We start from the raw sequence: 24,846 nt of genomic DNA on the forward strand, positions 1-24,846 counted from the left end.
CTCCCTTTGTTTCCTTTTACTCTGCATATAAGTTTTCTCTCAAGTCAAAATTACAGGAAAAAATATCAACATTCATCATATCAAATAAATGTAATGCATCATGAAATTATTTTTTATATTGTATATATTTAATATTATGGATGTTGATATTTTTAAGTATAAATTTGATCAAACTTTATGAAGTTTGTATTCCTACAAATAAGCTTTGCTAGGCGAAGGAAGAGCCCTTCTTTGGTTTAGTGCTCGGCAACTATCCATTTGCCCGAGGAATTTGAGCACACAAGGAATCAGGTGATTCCAAACAAGCGCCACACTTGCTTAGCAAGCATTGCCAAGTTAAAAGAGTGAATATCTCGATACCTTCGCCCACAAAAAAAAATCTCAAGACCTCATACCAGATTTATTGTTGGGAAAGCATAACTTTTATCACGCCCACCAATGTATTTTCTTGCCATGCCCGTTGTCTCTCACTATAAGTTGTGTCGTCAGATATAGCTTTGCAGACCTCTTTCAGCCAAAAAGAAAAAAAATGAAACATGGGCAAAAGGTTTTTCCGCGTTTCATTAATTGAGAAGAAGCTTTAAAAGTTAGAACACACGCCCGAGGGCACCAAAATGGCCTTAAAAGAACTACTCTCGTGTCATCATGATTGCGTTGAAATGTTTCGCGCCGGCGATGGCCCAATGAGCAGCCTCTCGGCGGATTTTGGCGAGGATAGGCATCGGTGGAGCGTACACATTCTGGAACACCCTTGCCTTCCTCTTGTTGCAGATTTTCCATGTAAAAAAGAGGGATGCCAATGCTTTGCACGGGTGTCCATGGATGTGAATGACGTCATTCCACCAATCTTTGACAGCGTGGAATGGTTTGGGCCTCATGGCCGAAGAGGCTAGATACGATTTTAGGCCCATGAGATGGACTGGGCCCATTCACCTTCCTCCCTTGTCTCTGAATAGGCCCATCAGAACGCACAGGAAGCACTTTAACAAGTCTTCTCCTTCCTCTCGCCCAATTTCCTCACCTGCCCCCGAGAAGAGAGAGAGAGAAAAGCAACGAGACGCGAATCAACGGCGGCGATGGCTCTCCCGGCGTCCAGCTCCACCCTCTCCCGCTTCCTCTCCTCCCGCCGCATCCAGCCCACGGACGTCACCGCCCTCGCCACCTGGGGCATCTTCGCCGGCAGCGCCGCCATCTACCTCGTCCAGGTCCGTGTTAAAACCGTCAATTAGCGATTACGCCTTCGATTGCACCCACCGTCCGCCACTTTTGAGCCTTGCTTCATCTCGCATCCGCCGCTCGATCCGTGGGTAGTTTGTCATATCGGTGTTAGGGTTTGGTTTCTCCAGATCCGATCTTGCCATGCCTGTGTAGCTGCTTGTTGTTGGCCTAGATCTGCGGCGTGCTGGGTCGGTCTTCGGGCCCGGCGATCTGAGCTGCGATGGTGTGATCTGGGAGGGATTATCTGAAGTTTATTACGTGGTCAAAATTGTTGTTTGGATCTTAATAGTGCTCCGTTGGGATTGTATACGGTGAAGGAGAAGACCGAAGTGATTATGTGATGGCAACAGATTTATTCTGGCGAACCCCTGTTTGTCAAGGTGCCTTGGTGATAGGAACGTGCTGCAATAAATAGTTCAAGGCAAATGCTGAAGTAGCTATGGCCCTATCTACATCATGCTAACATGATAGTATTTGACAAGCAAGTTTAGCACAGGGCACACTTCTACTCCCTCCGCCCTGAATTACTTGTCACAGAAATGGATGTATCTAGAACTAAAAATATGTCTAACATACATCCATTTCTGCGACGAGTAATTCCGGACGGTGGGAGTACTGGTTAGAACACTTATGCAGTGTAACAGAACCTGGATGCAAAGTACAGTTCCGGTTTTGCAAAATTTTGATAGGTAATAGTATATAGTTTTAATTGTTCAATCTTGGTGACATGAATTAACTTTCACTTCCTCCTGATAGTTTCTGCCGAGGCAGCTTGATTTCTTTGCCTTTAGCTTCACATAACTAAGATGTGCATTCTGCCTAATAGCTCCTGGAAGGTCTCAAACATGATCAATGTAGATCCTCTCTAAAAAGGCACTTCTGTTGAATATGTTTTCTGGCGTATTCCATTATTTCTGACTGTTATGCATGAAAATTTGGAGCATGTATGTGTAATTTTTTTAATACTGTCATGTATGCTTACACTGCTATGAACTTAGTATCTACTCCCTCCGTTCCGAATTACTTGTCTTGGATTTGTCTAGATACGGATGTATCTAGACTTATTTTAGTGCTAGATACCTCCGTATCTAGACAAATCTAAGACAAGTAATTCGGAACGGAGGGAGTAGTTCTGTACATACTGTTTATTAGGTTTTACGGGCTATGTTGCCGGCTTTAAAGTCAAATGTTAGGAATTTCTTTTGGTTGAAACTGGTACCTACTGCCTTGTGATGCGATGGAACTTTATTTCCTCTACTCTGACAAAAATCTAAGGATCCATTCTGCCATAGTCAACATTCAGTGGTTGAGGCAATTTCTATGACTTGGCCTAGCTACTTTACATAGTGAGTGAGTCTGCCTGTCTGGTACAAAAATTCTTCCTCGCATCTTTTGTCCCCTGTGATGTCTGGTCTTTGCTGTATTGGTGAAAACCTGGAACTAAAATCATGATGAAGATCCATGGTGTGCCTATGCTGTTTGTGTTAACTCTATTTAACCGATTCCATTAGTTGCTTGATCAATTCCAAGTACCGTCGCACCTTGCATCTTTATTTGCCCTCCTCAAAGTCATAATTATTGTTGCTAACCTGTTTTTCGTCTGAATTTTCTTGTCATGGTCATCTCGCTATTAGTTTCAGTTTGTCAGTCTCTACGATACTGAAGATCCTTTTGATTTTGTTTGCAGCCATTTGACTGGATCAAGAAAACCTTCTTCGAGAAGCCCGAGCCTGAGGCATAAGTGTCTATGGGGGTGCACGGCTACAGCTTTTGATGCGTACATTTTCAGGATGATTCTCTGAGTTTGGACAACCCAGCCAATAATATACAAGACCCTCGTGATCCCTTGTTTGATTTTCCATCCAGATGTAGGTTTCCTCTTGCGTTGCATGTAACCCTCACCATGGGAGGGGAATGATCATGTAAATTTATTTTCCGTCACAGAGGAAAGAAACTGTGCTTTTGTTTATTTCTCTTGCTATGGTCACCAAAGAGTGAGCTTTGGCTCGCTCAGCCGTGGTATTTTGTGTCGAGCCTGGTGTCCCTTGTTGAACTAACTAACTCATCGCGAAAGAAGAAGCCCATGAGATTTACCTCCGCCGTAGGTAGCCTTAACAAGATTCTAACAAGCTTGAGATCGAAATCACTTGTAGAACTCGACAAAGATCATAACGCCGTGTTCTCGCCTTAAAAGGAAAAAGGTTTTGAGAACGATGTGTACCAAATCGCAGCACACTTCTCCGGTGGTAGTCTGCACTCTTCAGCCAGAAAACCGCACCTTTGTAGTCTCAGTTACAACAACAAAGACGGAGACGGGTAACGCACCGACTCGAACCACATTTGTTGTGCACAGTCATATTCCCAACAACTCTGCCGCCCCAAGATGTTGTATTCATCAAGGAAAATCCGCCTGCCCATGGTTTCGATCGATACTGACCGTCCACGTACGCCCCCCATTGCTAGATCCACACACACGCAAAGGCGCCCGGTGCCGGCCGGAAGCCCCTCCCTCACGCGCACCATACATGCATGCAATGCACGGCACGCTCTACGTCTTTCTCCTCGGATGAGCATGAGAATGAGCGTGACAGCGTCCGAAAAAGGTGTGGCTTTCCCCGTCAGCGCGCGCGAGCACGGACACGGCCACAAACACACACCAGAAGCAAAAGGCGGGAGGCTTGGAAGCGTTCCAACCCCCACACGAGGAGGCCGCCACGTACCTCGCCCTCCCCCTTCCTCTCTCTCACTCCACTGCTTCTCCCTCGTCCTCTCCCTCCCAACCCCCGGTCAAATCCATCCGCCCTTGCCACTCAACCCACGCTCGCCTTTTCCGCTCAGACGCCACCCTCCTCTCTTCCCGAGATCATCGATTCGTCCATCGACCCTCCTCCGCGCGCGGCTCGATCGTGTTCGATCGTCGTGTGCAGCAGTTGGCCGGGGAAGGGGATCGGATCACCGAGCGAGGTGATCGAGATGGGAGGGAGATCGTCGCCGGCGGGGTGGGGGCGACGTGCGCCGCCGCCGCCGCTTCTTCTTCTTCTCGTGTCGGTGCTGGCGCTCGCGACGGTGGTGGAGGGGAGGTTCGTGGTGGAGAAGAACAGCCTGCGGGTGACGTCACCGGCGGGGCTGCGGGGCGTGTACGAGTGCGCCATCGGCAACTTCGGGATGCCGCAGTACGGGGGCACCATGCACGGCGTCGTCGTCTACCCCAAGGCCAACACCAAGGCCTGCAAGCCCTTCGCCGACTTCGGCCTCTCCTTCAACCCCAAGGCCGGCGGCCTCCCCGTCTTCCTCCTCGTCGACCGCGGAGGTTTCTTTTCTTCTCCTTCTTCATTCCACTTCCACTTCCACTTCCACTCTGGGAGGTCAGATCCATCCCGTAATTTATTTAACCGCCGGTGCGCGTGCGTTTCCACACGAATGGTTTAATACACCCACTTTCTCATTCTCCCTAGCTCATAGTAGATGTTTAAAATCCACACGTTTTAAAATGGGAACCCGGCACTAGGATATGGACCTTGGAGAATATGGTTATCTATGGCTTCTGTTCATAGTATATATATGAAAAATGGATTCAGTCTTGGTCATGTTCTTGGAGTGAATTAATTTCGTCAGCGAGAGATGTGGCGCGGCGCGGCACGGCTCCCGCATATATAAGAAGCTATCTATATATGACATGCTAAAGGAATAGGTTTCAGATGGTTAGTTGCTACCCTCTTTTCCTTCTGTTGGACATTTTGGTGTATGTAGTTTGGTCCTACGTACTTTCTTAACTAAATAGCACATGTTTTACTCATGTTCTTTGAGTGCACAGGTACGTACCTGCATTGTTGCATAACTGTGTTCAGTTAGGTGCTTAGCGCATCTTGCGTTATATAAATCAGATACTCAGCACATCTTTGCCGTGTGTTGGATGGGGTCTCTTACCACTCTTGGGTTGTTAACACCTTTATCACTCTACTTGCAATAAATAAGAAATTCACTTAGTTTTGTCGTGAAATAAAATCAACAAGGGTAATGCCCAAAAGAAGGAAATCTCTATCACAGCACCATCACCATAAGAGGAGTTTGATTAGGTGTGTCATAATACCATTCAGCCATAGTTGTTGAACAGAGCAGATAAATGCCATGATAGTGGTACCATCTTAAATCCATCATCTTCCTATCTTATTTGGGTACCAACTTAAATCCTCTCTCTCCTATACTTCTTAACTGTGTTAACCTCACAGGCTAGCACTGTTTTCAGTCATTACCCAGAACAGTCGTGATTGAATTCTTTGCAACGTGCAGACTGCTACTTCACAACCAAGGGGTGGAACGCGCAGACGGCGGGAGCGGCGGCGGTGCTCGTCGCCGACGACAGGGCAGAGCCCCTCATCACAATGGACACCCCAGAGTCCAGCGGCAAGGAGCACCTGGAGAACATCACCGTGCCCTCAGCCCTGGTCTCCAAGCGCTTCGGCGACGACCTGAAGACCGCCCTCGAGAACGGCGACATGGTGAACGTGCTCCTGGACTGGCGGGAATCCCTCCCGCACCCGGACGAGCGCGTGGAGTACGAGTTCTGGACCAACAGCAACGACGAGTGCGGCGCGAAATGCGACATGCAGATGAGCTTCGTCCGGGACTTCCGGGGCGTGGCGCAGGTGCTGGAGCAGCGCGGCTACACCCAGTTCGCGCCGCACTACATCACCTGGTACTGCCCGGAGGCCTTCGTCCTGAGCGCGCAGTGCAGGTCGCAGTGCATCAACCACGGCCGCTACTGCGCCCCCGACCCGGAGCAGGACTTCACCACCGGGTATGATGGGAAGGACGTCGTGGTGCAGAACTTGATCCAGATCTGCCTCTTCAAGGTCGCCAACGAGAGCCGCAAGCCGTGGCTGTGGTGGGACTATGTGCACGACTTCGCCATCCGGTGCCCCATGAAGGAGAAGAAGTACACCACCGATTGCGCTCATGGTGTCATCAAGTCCCTTGGTGCGTGCGGTTTTACTCTGCTCACTGGTGTCAAAAACGCTCTTATATTATGGGACGGAGGGAGTACTGTCTATTGTTTGCAGTGATGAGTCATGATTGACCATTTGTTTATGTGTCCGGGTTTTTTGACAGGAATGGACATTGACAAGATTACCCAGTGCGTCGGAGACCCCGACGCCGATGAGGACAACCCGGTGCTCAAGGCGGAGCAAGATGCTCAAGTGAGTCTCTTGATGATAAACTCATCAGCCATAGCAGATTCGTTGGTTGATGGCAGACTCATGTTTATGCCTTTGATCATTCAGATTGGTCATGGTGCTCGAGGGGATGTTACCATACTGCCGACTTTCGTCGTCAACAACAGACAGTACAGAGGTGCGTCCACTCTCCCAGTTTACATTTCTTTTCAGCTCAATGCTGTTTATATATGTTTTACTTTTCTTTTTGAACGTGTGTTTATTTTATTTTCTGTTTAGGGAAACTGGATAAAAGGGCTGTGCTCCGAGCGATATGTTCGGGATTCGAGGAGACGACCGAACCCGATATCTGTTTGACTCAAGGTTTGTGGATTTGCACCTTTTTTGTTGTTCTTGAATAAACCTACCTGGATTTTATTCTTCATAGTTTATGATTTTTGGGCTTCATATATTGTGCATAGATATACAAACAAACCAGTGCTTGGAAAACAATGGAGGTTGCTGGCTGGACAAAAATACTAATTTCACTGCATGCAAGGTAGTGAACTTCACTGGAAAAAATGCTGCTCACATTGTTTACCTCACCCATATTCTAATTAATCTCATGGGTAACATCTCCTAGGATACCTTCCGTGGGCGGGTTTGCGAGTGCCCGGTTGTCAATGGCGTCAAGTTCGTTGGCGACGGGTACACCCACTGTGAAGGTAAACTTGTTTCTTCAATGAATCAAAATGATCTTCATTCAAGCTACCCTTTTTATGCGTTCATGGGTTTGGCAGCTTCTGGTGTTGGTCGATGCCAAATCAACAACGGAGGCTGCTGGAAGGAGACCAGGAACGGCAAGTCTGTCTCCGCGTGCTCGGTAAGATCATCTCTTTCAGATTGCAGTTTTCTTTATCATAGCTTCAGTGTGCGGTACAAACTGAATTTTGGAAATCTACAGAATGAGCAAGCTAAGGGCTGCAAATGTCCGCAAGGCTTCAAGGGTGATGGCATACACGGTTGCGAAGGTACCGCCATTAGAAACATTGTTCTGCAACCATGTTTGTGTATTCTGAAGTAATTTTTCATATCTAATAAATATCTCTCTGCTTGGCGCTTGCAGATGTTGATGAGTGCAAAGAGAGGCTCTTCTGCCAGTGCAAGGACTGCAGCTGCGAGAACACATGGGGAAGCTACGAGTGTGGCTGCGGTGGTAGCAACATGCTGTACATGAGAGAGCATGACACTTGCATCAGTGAGTTGCCTAGCCTGAATTTCCTTTGGGACCTCGCTATTTCTCATTGCAAGGTGGTAATGTGGAATGTGCTACTTGCACCTTCAAACAGTGCTTTCTTTGTCTATAACAACGTGCTAATTCGACGCATTTTCCGATATCTGCGCAGGCAAGGTCGCGACTTCGTCGGTGGGCTGGGGGTTCATGTGGGTCATCTTCTTCGGCCTCGGCTTCGCCGGAGTGGGAGCATACGCCGTCTACAAATATCGGCTACGGGTAAAATGCTCAAACATGATCGTGGTCACTCTATTCTGCAAAAGACTTTGCACTGATTTATGTGAGACATTTTTGCTGTTGTCGACAATGTGATGGCAGAGCTACATGGATTCAGAGATCCGCGCGATCATGGCGCAGTACATGCCGCTGGAGAACCAGGAGACGTCGAGCCACCAACGGCACGTGGACCACGCCGACATCTGAAGCACCAAGGAGTTCTAAGTACATACGGATCATCAAGCATAAGAGCTAGTCTCACCGCGTCCGTGGCGCATCGGAGTGGCCGGGTTTGGAGCTGCAATTTTGAATTCAGAAAAGATTGGCCGGTTAGCTAGCTTATGATTCTGAAAGACAAACGTACTCTCTCTTTTCTCTCTTTCTGAAACTTCAAGGACAGGTTTAGGATCGATCTCACCGGAGTTTTAGCCCTCATTTAGTCATAATTGTGATGCTCGAGGTCTCGTTCAGCGTGATGACATTGTGTAAATACCGTTGTTCGTTCGGACTGAATCGTGTTGGGTGCGTTTAATAAAGAGACCAGAAGAGCATTTAGCCTACTTCCCCAAAAACCACATGTTGCTTTGCAGGCAGTAGGCTTCAGCTATCACAGTGGTGAGGTTCTCTTTTTTCACATTTTCTGATGTTCTGATTATTTTTTTTTATTATTTTTTTCTGATGTTCTGATTAGATAGTACGTGCTCCCCTCGTAGCAAATTCATGACGTCCTGACCTTACCATGTAGCATGGTCCCAAGTAGACAAGCATAAACTTTCCATCGTCAATGCATAGGTATGTCTTGATAAAAAAGATGATTAAATGTTGTGCTCTGGAAATAGTACAATTTGTGATGAAAGCTAAAGACATCACCGCTTCTATTTGTGACAAAATTTAGCATATTATTCTGCACATATGCTATCTACTGTAGAATGCGTAGATGGTTCGGTGCTACTACTACCCCTTGTTTCCAACTTAAGGGTTTTTTTAGAAAAGGAGAAAGACTCTCGGCCACTGTATCTGGGCGATGCATACATCTATTTTATTAATTTTTTGTATAAGACCTTATAAAAAAAATAAGTAAGTCTGAATCAACCATATAGGCAACATCTGTCGCTACTCCTATCCAATTGATGAAGGGGTGCTGATAGTCCGGACCTAATACCGCAGACCTCGCAGCCAATCCTAACATCTATGACCTGAGGCCCCAACCAAGCCACTTGCCAGGTACAGGGCACACACTGGTCCAACGCGTTCTCAGAGGCCGCCGCCGCCAACTGCCACCATTCCAACTTCAGAGTTGTACTGACGCATCATCCTTACCCGGTCTAGCCGTCGTCGACTTCAGCATGGCGCCCAATGCCACCACCTCCCTGCGCGCGAACGATGAGCATGTCGCGGTCGCCGGCGGTACACCTCAGCACCATGCCGCTAAGTACCACCAATCGACACAGCTTGAAGTCTCTGAAAGATCTGTTGTGCGTAGCACCTGCCGATCAGGCATGACAAAGCGTAGCACCCGTCGGCCAGGCATGACTTGACATCTTCACCTAATCTCCGTGCAAGACGAAGCCGCTCCACCTCCTACCTCTGACTTCCAGCGCAGCTCCACAAACGATGCTCCCAAAAGAGAAACGACACCGCCATGCCGCCATCATCCGATCTGAAAAACCAGATCCTTGAGTTTCCCTCGGAGCAGCACAGTGGGTCGACAGTAGTTACACGACGATGCCTTCATCAAGGTAACGACGTAGAACGCCGCCATCTGCCGTCAGCTCGGTTTTCACCGGCAACTCTGTCTCCCCAACTCGCAGCTGAGACTAGATGACAGATCGCGAGATCCGACCACCCAGCCTCTGGTCGGCCACCTCCGACGGAGAAGATGACCACCACCGCCAGCTGCACCGACCAGATTAGATCTGACCGAAGGTACCGCCAAGCAGTCCACCAGGCCCTCGATGTCGCCGCCGATCCAACGCCGAATGACGTGCCGCCACAACATAGACCGCCTGCCGCGAGGCAGGAGTGGCCTTAGCTGTCGTCGCCGCAACCATCGTCGCCGCTTCGCTAGATTTGAGGCCGCCGCCGCAATAGCCGTTGTTGCCATGCTAGATCGGTCACGCCTCCACGCGCATAGGGGACCCGCACCGTCCGTGAGACACGGGAGCGAGGAGAACCCCCGCCACCGCCGTCGGCCACCGGGCATAGGCCGGCAGCGTCCTCCGGTGGCGGCGGGAGGAAGGCATGGAGGGGAATCGGCTCCGGCGGCGGCTAGGGTTGGAGTACCACCAGTATTGCCCAAGCGGGGGCGACGCGGGGGTCAGGAACGCCTATCCCGTCTTCCACATCGCACAAGGTGCTTCAGCTGGCCCCAACTTAAGGGTTACACACCAGTGAGTCAGCGAGGGCAGGTAATAACGCAGCCTTACAGGCTGGGCTGGGCACCGGCAGTGCAGTGCAGCGAGAGCTTCATGATGCGCCACTGCCATGCGTGCATGGAATAATGCGGGCAGAATCATACGTGTAGTAGACTTGATTGAGGCATCCAGTAGCTAGTGCCCTCGCGGTGGACCAGAAAGAAGACGATGCCCGGCATTGGATCCATGATGGTTCAACTCAACTCCGAACAAAAAGAGCAGCTCACCCGATAAATCAGTGCTCGTCTATAAAACTCGCAGAGACGACCTGCTCGGCGCCGCAGCCGCATAGGAACCGGATCACTGTGCGCTCTGGAGTCTGCACTGTGCGTCGCCGTTTGCACACATCTCTGCTGCCACTGGGCATCTCGTCTCGGCGCGCACGTACGCCGCGAGCTCCCGCTACAGTGGCGTGGCGCCTGGGCTGTTCCCCGAGAGCGGAGGCCATGGCAAGCAGGCAGATTCCGGCCCGACCTTCCTCCGTCGTCGCGCCGCGCTCGCGCTACCTGCGACGCCGGGCCGAGGGATGTCCGGTCGTCTTGGCCGTTGGGGGTCCGCAACGGGCGGTGCCTTGCCTGCCCATGCACGCTGCTCTTTTCCGCTTTACCGTGGAGGCGTTTTTGGATTGGACACCACCATGGCTCCGTTTTTCTACCGATCGACACGCATAGCGGATTCGCCCTGCCATACCTAGCCCCTAGCCTTGTCTTTGGCGCTCCGAGTCCCGACGTGGATCGGCCAACCACCTTGCCCGGCCGGTTTTCAAACTTGAAAGCATCAACCTCCGTATTTATACACGGGCTGTACTTCCCCAGTCACATCACACGGGTAATACGTAGTACTACTAGGAGTGCGTACGCAATGGATGGACTCCGTCTTTAGAATCACAAACGAGCAAGGAAGGAACAAATCAGAAGAGTATTCGCCGCGGACCAAAGTTAGGGTTGGAAACCGATGAGAATCGGTAAAGAACAAAGTGTGTTTCAAAGGGTTCTAAAAAACTCTGAGAAAAATTAAAGTATGCTTGACCGATGATGCTATGTGAAATTCAAAATTTTCGAGGTTGAATTCGGTTTCACTTGGGAGCTATGGAAGAACCAACATTCAACAAACATGTAGTAGTGGAGTTGATGATCCTATGGAGGAGCTGGTACGTAAGGAATGAGCTGGTACACTCTAAGCCTGCCCCGCCAATGGATGTATCCATCAGGTTCTTGCAAAGCTATATGGAGTCCTTGTTGACAGTACAGTCAAACTCACGTTGTGACCCTTCTAAAGAGAAGACGGTGATCGCTCTGGACGGTGCCACTAAGCATGCATGTGCAGCATCGGGTGATTTGCCGACTTGGTCTAGGCCGATGGATGGCTGGGTAAAACTTAATACAGATGGGTCTTTCGTCTCAAGTGACATAGCTGGAGCAGGGATGATTTTGAGAGACTCGGATGGCAAGATTATCTTCTCGGCATGCAGGGCTCTGTTCTCATGTAAAGATGCTTTGGAGGCCGAACTGTGTGCCTGTATGGAGGGTATCTCCTATGCTTAACAACGATCAGATTTGCCTATTGCAGTCGAGTTGGACTCTCTTGTGGCGGTATCTATGATCACAGGTGATGGATGTGATCGTTCTGCTTATGCTTTTCTGGTAAAGGAGATTAGAAATCTCCTTACTCTCCGTCAATCTTGTATTACTCATGTCTCGCGGTCGCAAAATAAGGCCAACGATAGTCTAGCGGCTTTTGGTAGAGCTCACGTTAGAACCATGACCTGGATTGGTTCGCCTCCTCCGGATGTGTTGGATTTGGTTGCGATGGATTGTACTGATACTATCTGAGTAATACAAGTTTTGAACCCGCAAAAAAAAAACATGTAGTAGTGGCAGTCTGAGTTCGAGTTTAATTTCACTTGGGAGCTTTGGAGATTATTAATTTCGTTGACTAAGAGCTGTTGAACATATGGTTTGTGCATGTAATTGTATAGCTCGGCCCACCTCCTAGTCATTGTATAGTTAAGGTTATGGTCCACTTTTTACTCCATATATACGTGTGCTATGCACTGATCAATACATCGAGTAGCATTGCAAAAACACTCGTCTTCAACATGGTACCATACCTATGATCCTAACCCTAACCCTTGCCGCCGCCGTCGCGATCCAATCGCCGCCGTCGCTGCCGCCGCCGCGCCGCCGCCCCTCCCCCTTCTCCACGCTTCCGCCTACTCCACGCCGCGCCGCCTCTCCTCTGCCACGCCGCCCTTCCTGCGTGCCGCCGCACCACCTCCTCTCCCGGACCCATGGCCTCTCCCGGTTCCTCCGGCACCACCCGCAGCCGCCGCACCAAGCCGTTCGACGGCGCCGACCCCGTCATCATCCGTGATCTCAACATCCTCGCTCGGGTTCCCGTCGTTCTCGATCAACCTACTATGTCTGGAAGACGTACTTCTCCCTTGTGTTCCGTGAGTACAACCTCCGGGATCACATCGATGGCTCCGTGGATTCCCGCTTCATGGAGGACGATGAGGAGTGGACGGCCATCGACGCCACTCTCATCCGTTGGTTCTACACCACCATCTCGAAGGACCTCTTCCACATGGTGGTCTCTGTCGATGATGACGCTCACGCCGTTTGGACCAAGCTCACCGACCTCTTCACCGACAACGCGCTCCGATGCAAGGTTTTCTTGCACGGCGAGTTTTTTGGGTGCGAGCAGCTTGATTTGTCTGTTGATGATTATTGCATGCGCCTGAAGAAGCTTGTTGACGAGCTCCGTGCCTTGGTGAGAAGGTCTCCGACGAGCTTCTTCTTAGCACCCTCATCGCCGGCCTGAACGATGACTTCGGGAACACCGCCTCCAACATCCCTCTCATCACCAACCCGACCTTCCCCAAGATCGTCGCGTACCTGAAGCTGGAGGAGAGGAGGATGCGGATGTCACGCACCCGGGCCACCCACACAGCCCTCACCGCCGGTACCCCGCGGCGGCGCGCTGCCCACCACCCCGGCTCCCCTGCCGCGGCTTGCACCGGGCCCCTTCCAGGCGCCGCCGCCGCCCGGGTTCCCCTGCCCACAGCCGCCGCAGGCTCCCTCGCCGCCCCCCGTCGAGCAGCAGCAACGCCGCGGTGGCCGCCGTGGCCGCGGCGGCCGCAAACAGCAACAACAGCAGTCGGCTGCCCTCGGCGGCGCGCCCCGCCACCCGCAGCAGCAGCTCCCGCCGGCGCCCTGGCAGGCCGGCCAGAACCCCTGGACGGCGGTTGTTCACGCGTAGTCCATGCCTGTACCGCGCCCCCGTCCCGGCTTCTTCGCCGCCCGCCCGGACTCTCATCAAGCGCTTCACGCGGCTCCTTAGCCGTACGCGCCCGCGCTGCCCTACGGCCCCTCTGCGGCCTATGGGCTGCCTTCGGGCCAGTGGGTACGTCGCGCCGCCACCATAGCCGCTGCCGTCGGCCCCGGCCCTCCCGTCGGCGCCTTGGGATCCCCCACTCCTAGTGGCCCTCCACACCGCCCCCACGCCGCAGCAGTACACTGGCGGTGGCGACTGGTATATGGACACCGGAGCCATGGCTCACATGGCCGCCAACCCCGGTAACCTTCTTACCGCTCACCCCGTTCACACGCTGCTCGCATTACCGTGGGCGATAGTTCTTCCATGCTTATTACTCATGTCGGTCATGTTGCTTTTCCTTCTAACTCCATGCCATTATATCTTTCTAATGTACTTGTCTCTGACATCATTAAAAACCTTGTTTCCGTTCGTTCTCTTACACGTGAAAATCCTGTCACTGTTGGATTTGACATGTTTGGCTTTTCTGTTAAGGATGCCCGTACCCGGATGGTGCTCCACCGATGTGACAACCCCGACGAGCTCTACCCGGTCCATTCATCCACCTCCTCTGTCGCTACACCCATGGTGCTTTCTACCGGAGTGGACCTTTGGCATGCTCGTCTCGGTCATCCTAACACCGCCACCCTTTGTCATATTCTTCGGAGTTTTTCATTCACGTGTAACAAGATCGATGATCACACTTGTCATGCTTGTCGTGTCAGCAAACATGTTCGTCTTCCTTTTCGCACTTCCTCGCATGTCCATCATACCCGTTTGAGTTAATTCATAGTGATGTTTGGACCTCTCCTGTTGCGTGTAACACGGGCTATCTTTATTATCTTGTCATACTTGATGATTTTTCCCACTATGTGTGGACCTTCCCGTTGCGGCGAAAGTCGGATGCTGTTGCCACTCTCATCGCTTTCTACTCCTATGTCTCCATGCAGTTTGGGCGTCCCATCCATGCGTCGCGAACAGACAACGGGAAGGAGTTTGATAACCTTGCGATTCGCAACCTTCTCGCCACACATGACACGATTTTTTGTCTCACTTGCCAGTACACTTCGCAACAAAATGGCCGCACTGAGCGCGTGCTTCACACTGTTAATGACTGCGTTCGCACCCTCCTCTTTCACGCCAACGTGCCACCATGGTTTTGCCCCGACGCGCTTGCCACCGCTTCACTACTCATCAACATTCGTCCCTGTCGCACTCGCGGGAATTTTGCACCTCATCACCTTTTGTTCGGCACGCCATCCTCCTATGCCGAGCTCTGCAGCTTCGGTTGCCTGTGCTACCCTAGCATCGCTTCCACTACTCCTCATAAGCTCGCCCCTCGGTCCGTGGCCTGCATCGGCTATCCCCCCAACACCAAAGGCTACATCTGCTACGATCCTATCTCACATCGGGTGATCACTTCCCGACACGTTTACTTTGATGAGATGGTTTTTCCGTTTCAGCAGGTACCTTCGGACGTTGCGGCTTTGCCCGCTCCCGGTGACGGCCGCCAGCGTACTTCTCTTGGGCCGCCTCCCGGCTTTGAGGGTGCCCCCCGCGCCACGGGTCGAGTTCCTCCCCGACTGGCCGCCTTAGGGGCTGCACCTTTCCCGGCGCCCGCGACGACCTTGGCGTCCCCGACCCTGACCACGCCCTCGGCCTCCCCTGCGGCCGCGCCGCCGCCAGCCTCCCCGGTGGCCGTGACGCCTCCCGCGTCCCCCGCGCCCTCCTCGGCGTCCCCCGCGGCCTCGCCCGTGGCCTCGAAGGTGGCGGGCTCTTCTTCGTCATCGCCCGCCGCCAACCCGGACTCGCTGCCCCGCCCGATGACTCGCTCTCGGGCTGGCACTTTCCGTCCGAGCACGCGGTACACCAGCGATGAGTACCTTCTCTCCGCTTCCGTCTCTGAGCCATCCCCTCTCCCATCGTCAGCTCGAGCCGCCCTTTGGGATCCTCATTGGCTTGCTGTGATGCAGGAAGAGTTCGACGCGCTCCAGCGGAACCGCACCTGGCAGCTTCTCCCTCGACTGCCTCATGCCAACATCATCACGGGCAAGTTGGTCTTTCGGCACAAGACTCGTCCGGATGGCACTTTCGAGCGCTACAAAGCTCGCTGGGTGGTTCGGGGCTTTCGGCAATGTGTGGACGTGGACTTCACCGACACCTTTTGCCCCGGTTGTTAAACCGTGCATGATCCGCACCGCGCTTCAGCTCGCCGTCTCCCGAGCTTGGCATGTGCATCAGTTGGACGTTTCTAATGCCTTCTTGCACGGCCACCTCGCCGAGCAGGTGTTCTGTGAGCAGCCCACCGGCTTTGTCGACGCCACGCATTCAGACCATGTGTGCTTGCTCTCCTGTTCCCTTTACGGGTTGAAGCAGGCGCCTCGGGCCTGGTACCAGCGCATCACCGCATTCCTGCGGACGCTCGGATTTACATCGACTCGCTCCGATGTGTCCCTCTTCATGTACCATCACGGAGTTGACACGACCTACTTGCTGCTATACTTGAATGCTGGCTTTACATATTTGCAACAACAAGAGTAAACAGAGTTTGTAAAAGTTTTTTTATCACTTTCAGTTTGTCAACTGAATTGCTTGAGGACAAGCAAAGGTTTAAGCTTGGGGGAGTTGATACGTCTCCGTCGTATCTACTTTTTCAAACACTTTGGCCCTTGTTTTGGACTCTAACTTGCATGATTTGAATGGAACTAATCCGGACTGACGCTGTTTTCAGCAGAACTGCCATGATGTTATTTTTGTGCAGAAATAAAAGTTCTCGAAATGTTCTGGAAATCCACATAGCAACTTTTCAGAATTAATAAAAAATACTGGCGAAAAAATTAGCGTCAGGGGCCCACACCCTGTCCACGAGGGGGGGGGGGGGGGGCGCCCCTCCCCTAGGGCGTGCTCCCTGCCTCGTGGGCCCCCTGGACGTCCACCGACCTCAACTCCAACTCCATATATTTGCTTTCGCGAAAAAAAAATCAGAGAGAAAGATTCATCGTGTTTTACGATATGGAGCCTGGGTTGTTCCCTGAGAGCGGAGGCCATGACCAGCAGGCAGATTCCGGCCCGACCTTCTCCGTCGTCGCGCCGCGCTCGCGCTACCTGCGATGCCGGGCCAAGGGATGTCCGGTCGTCTTGGCCGTTGGAGGTCCGCAACGGGCGGTGCCTTGCCTGCCCGCGTGGGCGCATGCACGCTGCTCTTTTCCGCTTTGCCGTGGAGGCGCTTTTGGATTGGACACCACCATGGCACCGTTTTTCTACCGATCGAAACGCATAGCGGATTCGCCCTGCCATACCTAGCCCCTAGCCTTGTCTTTGGCGCTCCGAACCCCGACGTGGATCCGCCAACCACCTTGCCCGCCCGGTTTTCAAACTTGAAAGCATCGACCTCCGTATTTGTACACGGGCTGTACTTTCCCAGTCACATCACACGGGTACGTAGTACTGGGAGTACGTACGCAAAGTGGCGGAGCCACCTCCGGGCGACCTTGGGCAGCTGCTCGGGCTCTGCCCAAATACTTCCATTAAATTACACTAAGAGACTGAGAATTAACCACCAGTCTTTGTGGGCAAATACCCATAGAGCACACCCCTTTGTATTTTGCCCCGGCTCCATGGACGGGCTAGCTCCGCCACTGCGTACGCACTGGATGGACTCCGTCCTTATAGAATCACAAACGAGCAAGGGATTGGGCAGAATAGTGTTGGCCAAGAACCAAAGATAGGGTGGGAATCGATGAGAATCGGTGGAAAACAAGTGTGTTTCAAACGGTTCTAAAAAACTCTGAGAAAAATTAAAGTGTGCTGGACGGATGATGCTCCGTGAAATTCGAAATTTCGAGGTCAAATTCAGTTTCACTTTGGAGCTATGGAAGAACCAACGTTAAAACGAACATGTAGTGGTAGCATCTTGAGTTCAAATTTAATTTCACTTGGGAGCTTTGGAGATTATTTCACGGACAAAGAGCATCTCAAGGCTGGCGTTTTGGTGTTCTTCGACTGCAGTGAAGATCAGAATCGCAAGTTCAACAAGTCTGTGCAGAAATCCTGGTGACGGAGAAGCTCATTTTGGCTATTTGCTGCTGAAGCTAGTCTGCTCTTGCTTTTAAATTTGTTATTATGGATGTTTTAAGACTCTGCGCTGAGGTTTGGAGTTTGTTGCCTGTAATAGCGAAATCGCCGTTTCAAACGTTGCTTTCTATCTTTTTTTTTTGACAAAGGGTGAATTTTATTACTCAAAATGAAGCATCAAGTGGATACAAACACAATGAACGCGCACCCAGCCTCTGCATAGTTAGGATACACACAGCCAGCACTAACGCACACATACTTAAAACATGCCGGCAAAGAGCAAAGTCATACAAAACCAAAGCTATGCCTAAGCGAGAGAAAAATGGTCAAAACAGCGATCGACAAAGTACTACAACGACAATATCCACACCAACCATCTCTTTGACACCACAAGGACCACGAGATTCTTCAACAGCAACGCCTTCAAGAAGGAAATAACGCGCATGCGCCACTGTCACTGGATTCGACCATCAAAGGTCAAATGCTAGGTTTTCACCCTAAAGAACAAGTCCGAACATCCAAACAATGCCTTCAACAAGGTAACGGTGCGAAAACATCGTCATTGCCAGGTATACCAACTCAGGCCATACCTAGGGTTTTCACCCCGAAGCTTGAGACCGGGTACTCGAGAAGCACCACATCGAAGTCAACATGTGTTGTCGCCACCACTTTTCCGTGATTCCAGCAGCTACATGTGTTGGGCTAGAAATCACCCTCGTTACTGCACATCCATTTCCTTTGCTTCAAGTCGCCATTCATAGATTGCATGTCATTATCGAAGACGGACTGACTGAAGTGAGAGACACTGAAACCCATAAAGAAGCCTTCTGCGTGCATCTCGCAATGTCGCCAATTTAAACCGTCAATTGTAGTCACTGGATCTGGAGGAAGAAACCATCACACAGACCTTTCGTGACCATCGTAATCCGCAGCTAGGGTGCCACAGTACGTAGGCCGGCCGAAGTGACCACTAGACGGACCTTCGCTACGGCCGAGCACACTACACCAGCGCCCAGGCCCATTGGACTCCATGGCCGGATCTGGGAATGACACCTTGCAGCATTCATGCACCGTCACAGACATCATAGCCGGGTTGCGCATGACCTCTGTCAAGCTTGTCGCCAGGCACGTCGTGAAGGAAATATGCCCTAGAGGCAATAATAAAGTTGTTATTTATATTTCTTTATATCATGATAAATGTTTATTATTCCTGCTAGAATTGTATTCACTAGTAGAAAAACACCTAATAGTCCCGGTTCGTGAGGGCCTTTAGTCCCGGTTCATGAACCGGGACTAATGGGCCGTTACTAATACCTCCACCCATTAGTCCCGGTTCAAACAAGAACCGAGACTAATGTGCCTCCACGTGGCTCTGTGCGCCGAGCCCAGTCAGGGGGCCTTTGGTCCCGGTTGGTGGAACCGGGACCAAAAGTCCATGTTTTTTTGGAAAGTGGCTGCTTTAGAGGTTTTGGGGGTTATTTTTAGGTTGTTATATTAGCTAGCTAATAGAGAGAAGTGTCCTCTCTTATATCTTCGTCTTGGTTTACCAACGCTGCTGCTATATATGTTCATTTTACCCGCTGATATGGTAACTCATGCATGCTCGCATACATCATCATATATAATAACAAGTACTCATCCTACTAATCATGCATCATCATACAACTTCTACTCGTTATTAATAATAAGTTATACGATCATCATCCTCATAGTCATCGAACCCAACCCTACATAATTGTTCTTAATACATGATTATCAGTATCAGGTAGGACCTAAACACCCTTAAGGTAAAATAGCATAAAACAATATAGACCCTGACTCTCCATTATGAAGAATGACGATCATCCTGTCTCCAGTTTTTGCCCTTCGCTGAATGTTGCTTCCAAGAAGCTCCTTACGATTGTCCATACATTTTTTCTATTCTTTGATTGTCATGTCTCCACTTCTTTTAGAAACCCGGTATGGACAGTTCAGATTCGTAGGAAGACCTGGTTGTATGTTCAAAACATGAAGGCTACCGTGTGTATACATCAGATGAGGCACACAATCATTCGGGATTATCTGTTGAAAAACATAGTAATAACTTCGTAGTTAGCAATGATATGATGTACTAGTTTTAGAAGTGTGCAAAAAGATGTACGGATGTCGTAATAGTAAAAAATCTTACCAGGGTATCTCCATGGTAGTTACCGTAGTTCAACACGTGCACTAGTGGCATGTATTGACCATAATGTTGAGGAGTTCGATTGTAGACATTGTAATTCTCAAGATCAGTACAAAATGCGACCAGATGATTTTTCTCCTGATAAGTTAGTTCGGAGCCTTCGGTATAGTAGGTTCTGTCTACCATCTTCCGCACATTCTTTGAAGAATGAAAATAAGCTGTCAATGGAGAATAAGTTGTCAACTATTTTGAAATAAACAATATAAATTACTTAATAACTATGTTAAGCTCACATGGGGGAAGAATTGGAGGAGTATCCACAAGGACGAAAATCGCAGGTCTCTCTTGCTCGATTGTAGGATCACCAAGATCCATGGTAACAAGCATACCCTCATCAAAACCATACATCTTGCAAAGTGCTTCCCAATTTTTGCAACCAAAATGGGTTACACTCTGAGCATTGTACAACTTTACTTGAAAATCCACACCATGATGGGTACTTAGGATAATTTTTTTGGTTTCGAAACTTTCATGGTCTTCAAAACCCATCCTCTCCAAGACATAGCGTCTTGCAAAGCATGGGATAAGCTAGTCGAATTGGAAAAGATGAAAAATACTGTCATGATTAAAATAGTTGAAGTCATGAGTAATTACGAAAAAATGTTGCAGATACCTAATCATCGGTTGCGTACCGTATGAACATTGAAGGTCTCCTCGAGCTTAATGCTGAAGCGACGATCTTCGTCCAGCTCAATGAACCTGTCGCAGATACCTCGATCGTCGTGGCACCAGTCGCACTCCCCCGGGCGGTTTTCGTCGTCCGAGTATGACATTTCCGGCCTATGTTCATAATTCAAATATTAAACTAGATTATTAATCACGGGTTGACTATCGGTGATGTATCATTCCCGAGTGCATTATTACATCAAATTGTCTAGCACACGGGAATGAAGGAGAACTTATCCAATATGAGCATTCAGTAAGCAAAACCAAATCATAAAATAAGCAAAACCAAATCATAAAATAAAGTAGTATTCAAATTAGCATGCATTCAATAATTATAAGCAAAAGTACATCATCTCTTGGTGTCCGTACATCGTCGAATATTATCACTAATATAGCATCACTAATATAACTAGAACCGTAGCACCCGACGGGTATCGACGCGGGCGGTGGACACCCAAAGATAAGGAACCATCACAGGATCATAACTCCAGTGAGATCCCTGGAGAACCTGCCAGGTATTGTCGAACCTGCCCTCCAATGCAACCATGTAGCGACGGACGTGCTCGTCCTCCTCGCTGACACGGTGACGTACCACCTCCGCGGTGTCCGGAAGCCTCGGCACCGTCACTGGACCACGCGACCGCCACCAAACAAGGATCAGGTCAACAATGGGCTGCCTCCTCACCAACCTACGTCCCCCGGAAGGTAGCACCTCCCAATACCAGCCCGGCGAAGCCCAGTCCCGAACATGGCCCTGATCTAGCAAGCCTCCACCACCGAGTCGATGACGACGAGGATGCGGGATAGGCATCACCGACATCGATGCGGGAACTACTTCTATATATAGTTAAATAAAGTAGTTTTATTAATTAAATCAACTAGCTAGTTCAACTACTAAACACTTACTATAAATAAATAAAGTAGTACTTACTAAAAACAAACTACTTCTATATATAGTAAAATAAAGTAGTTTATTAAATCAACTAGCTAGTTCAACTATATATGAAGCACTTACTATAAATAAAACAAAGTAGAATTACTAAAAATAAACTAGTATTTTTCTAACTAATTATATTAAACACTTTCTATGAATAGAAAATCTATGAACTACACATCTAAATTACTACACATCCAACAAAAAAATCTATGAACTACAAAAAAATCTAAAAAAATCTAACATAAATCATAAAAAATCTAACAAAATCTAACAAAAAAATCTGTTAACAGAAAAAAAATCTAATACAATATGAACAAATTAATTACACAATCTAAATTAATTTTCTATCTAATTTATCTAAATCATCTAATTAGCATTAATTAATATCTAGCTAATTCATCTAACATTTGACATTAATATCTAATTTTTCTATCTAATTTATCTTACAGAGGAAAATACACGGGGCCGGCGCCGACGACGGGCTGGGGTCGTTCGGGGCGGCGACGTACGGGGCGGGGTGCCGAGGGGGACAGCAACGGCGCGTGGCGGGGGCGGCGACGGGCGACGGCGCATGACGGGGCGGCGACGGGGACGCGGGCGACGATGGGGATGACGACGGCGTCGGGGCGGGGCGGCGACGGCGTCGGGGCAGGGCAGCGACTGCGTCGGGGCGGGGTGGCGACGGCGCGCGGCGTTGGGAGATCGAGGAGGAAGGAGAGATCGAAGTGGGGATGAGGTTCTGAAATTTTCGTTGTATAGCAAAGACATTGGTCCCGGTTCGTGGCTCCAACCGGGACCAATGACCCCCTTTGGCCCCGGTTGGTACCACCAACCGGGACCAAAGGCCTCTTTTCAGCAGCCCAAAGGGCGGGAAGAAGAGGGCTTTGGTCCCGGTTGGTGCCACCAACCGGGACTAAAGGGTGGGCATTGGTCCCGGTTGGAGCCACGAACCGGGACCAATGGTCGTGTGCTGGCACGGTGCGGCACAAAAGTTTAGTCCCACCTCGCTAGCTGAGAGGGGCGCGCAGTGGTTTATAAGCCCCACTGCCGCACCCCTCTCGAGCTCCTCTCCACTTCAGGCTTACGGGCCTACTTACTACCGCGTTGCCTGTTGGGCCTACTGGGCCACCTGCGGGCCTGAATCCTGGCCCATGGTGGGTTTCTAGTCGTATTCAGGCCATGTGTGCCCAGTAGGAGGCACTTTTTTCCTTTACTTATTGTTGCTATTTTTATTTTTTTCCCCAGATTTTTTGTTTTGTTTTCTGCATTATTTATTTTCTTTTGTTTTTTTGCTTTATTTTTTAATTCTTTTTTGCTTTTAGTTTTAGAACAATTTTAAACTTTCTGTTAGTGCCATTAGTTCTCAAATTTGAAAACACTTTTTTTTGTTTTTTTGTTTTGTTTCGTGCTTTATTTATTTTATTTTGTTTCTACTTACAACAAAATACTTATTGTTGCTATTTTTTCCCCAGATTTTTTGTTTTGTTTTCTGCATTATTTATTTTCTTTTGTTTTTTTGCTTTACTTTTTAATTCTTTTGCTTTTAGTTTTAGAAAAATTATAAACTTTCTGTTAGTGCCATTAGTTTTCAAATTTGAATACACTTTTTTTGTTTTGTTTTTGCTTTATTTATTTTATTTTTTTTTCCAGTTTTTTTCTTTTGTTTTCTGCATTATTTATTTTCTTTTGTTTTCTGCATTAAAGCATTTCAAATGAACTCTGAAAAAGTTGAAAGTTGAAAGTTGGCATGGTATCACGAGGGCCGAACCATAATGGGCTGCCTTTGGTCCCGGTTCGTCCCACCAACCGGGGCCAATGGTGGTCGGCCAGGACCAAGGCCCATTGGTCCCGGTTCGTCCCACCAACCGGGACCAAAAGGTCCAGACGAACCGGGACCAATGGCCCACGTGGCCCGGCCGCCCCCCGGGGCTCACGAACCGGGTCCAATGCCCCCATTGGTCCCGGTTCTGGATTGAACCGGGACTAATGGGCTGACCCGGCCGGCCTGGACCATTGCCCCCTTTTTAGTCCCACCTCGCCAAGCGAGAGGCACTCGCTGCTGTTTATAAGCCCTGAGTGCAGAGACGATGAAGAAGAGGCTCAGTGCTCACCTGCACGTTGGTTCGCTTCAAGCCTTGAGGAATAGGGTAGACTGCATGGAGCTATGGGCAGTGCAGTTTACACTATTCCGAAAGGCTTGAAGCGAATTAACTAGCATTGCGCCTCTTTTTTATTTTTAATGGCTTATTACCACACAGAAATAAATACAAAAAAATATAGCAGAAAAGAAAAAAAAACTATATAAAAAACTACTCAGAAATAATTAGAAGAAAAAATAGTTGTGATTAACTTTACTAAAATCTTTTTTATTTTTAATAACTTATTACAACCCAGAAAAAAATAGAAAAAACAAATATAGCAGAAAAAAACTATATAAAAAACTACTCAGAAATGAGCATAGATGCGCTTATAGAGAAAATTAGACCTAAATTCATAATAAATTTCTACTAACTTCAGAGAAATTCAATATGAATTTAGGTCAAATTTCCTGTATAAGGGCATCTATTTTCATTTTGAGAGCAGTTCAACAAGGCTGAGAGGGAGGGCCTTATAAACCGGTGTGAGCCCCCTTCGGTTGGCGAGGTGGGACTAAACTCTGGCCGCAACAAGGACCACACCTTTAGTCCCGGTTTGTGCCACCAACCGGGACTAATGGGCTGCCTTTGGTCCCGGTTCGTCCCACCAACCGGGACCAATGGTGGTGGGCCAGGAGCGAGGCCCATTAGTCCCGGTTCGTTCCTCCAACCGGGACCAAAAGGTCCATACGAACCGGGACCAATGGCCCACGTGGCCCGGCCGGCCCCCGGGGCTCACGAACCGGGTCCAATGCCCCCATTGGTGCCGGTTCTGGATTGAACCGGGACTAATGGGCTGACCCGGCCTGGACCATTGCCCCCTTTTCTACTAGTGATTAACCGGAAACATAATACATGTGCGAATACATAGACAAACATAGTGTCACTAGTATGCCTCTAATTGACTAGCTCGTTAATCAAAGATGGTTAAGTTTCCTAACCATAGACATGAGTTGTCATTTGATCAATGGGATCACATCATTACGAGAATGATGTGATTGACTTGACCCATTCCGTTAGCTTAGCACTTGATCATTTAGTATGTTGCTATTGCTTTCTTCATGACTTATACATGTTCCTATGACTATGAGATTATGTAACTCCCGTTTACTGGAGGAACACTTTGTGTGCTACCAAATGTCACAACGTAACTGGGTGATTATAAAGGTGCTCTAGAGGTGTCTCCGAAGGTACTTTTTG

At 49.3% G+C, this 24,846-nt stretch overlaps 1 protein-coding gene and 1 pseudogene across 2 annotated transcripts; both read left to right on the forward strand.

Annotated features, from left to right (window-relative positions):
• Positions 1-948: 948 nt before the first annotated feature.
• Positions 949-3,187, forward strand: LOC123043682 (cytochrome b-c1 complex subunit 10, mitochondrial). Its single transcript, XM_044466206.1, has 2 exons — positions 949-1,205; positions 2,906-3,187. The coding sequence occupies exons 1-2, from the start codon at positions 1,077-1,079 to the stop codon at positions 2,957-2,959; spliced, it is 183 nt and encodes a 60-aa protein (XP_044322141.1). The 5' UTR covers positions 949-1,076; the 3' UTR covers positions 2,960-3,187.
• A 565-nt stretch (positions 3,188-3,752) lies between these two features.
• Positions 3,753-8,517, forward strand: LOC123043683 (vacuolar-sorting receptor 1-like; annotated as a pseudogene). Its single transcript, XR_006419489.1, has 12 exons — positions 3,753-4,528; positions 5,509-6,195; positions 6,328-6,416; positions 6,501-6,570; positions 6,672-6,755; positions 6,854-6,930; positions 7,015-7,096; positions 7,172-7,254; positions 7,336-7,402; positions 7,498-7,629; positions 7,778-7,884; positions 7,984-8,517. The product of XR_006419489.1 is annotated as a vacuolar-sorting receptor 1-like (transcript).
• The last annotated feature ends 16,329 nt before the right edge of the window (positions 8,518-24,846 follow it).

Source organism: Triticum aestivum, chromosome 2B (genome assembly GCF_018294505.1).
Source record: "Triticum aestivum cultivar Chinese Spring chromosome 2B, IWGSC CS RefSeq v2.1, whole genome shotgun sequence".
NCBI classification, from domain to species: domain Eukaryota; kingdom Viridiplantae; phylum Streptophyta; class Magnoliopsida; order Poales; family Poaceae; genus Triticum; species Triticum aestivum.

Excerpts from the sequence above, each read along its gene's own strand:
- LOC123043682 (XM_044466206.1), top strand. The coding sequence starts at position 1,077 with ATGGCTCTCCCGGCGTCCAGCTCCACCCTCTCCCGCTTCCTCTCCTCC. Across the intron at positions 1,206-2,905 it reads CCGCCATCTACCTCGTCCAG|CCATTTGACTGGATCAAGAA; the intron begins GTCCGTGTTAAA and ends TTTTGTTTGCAG.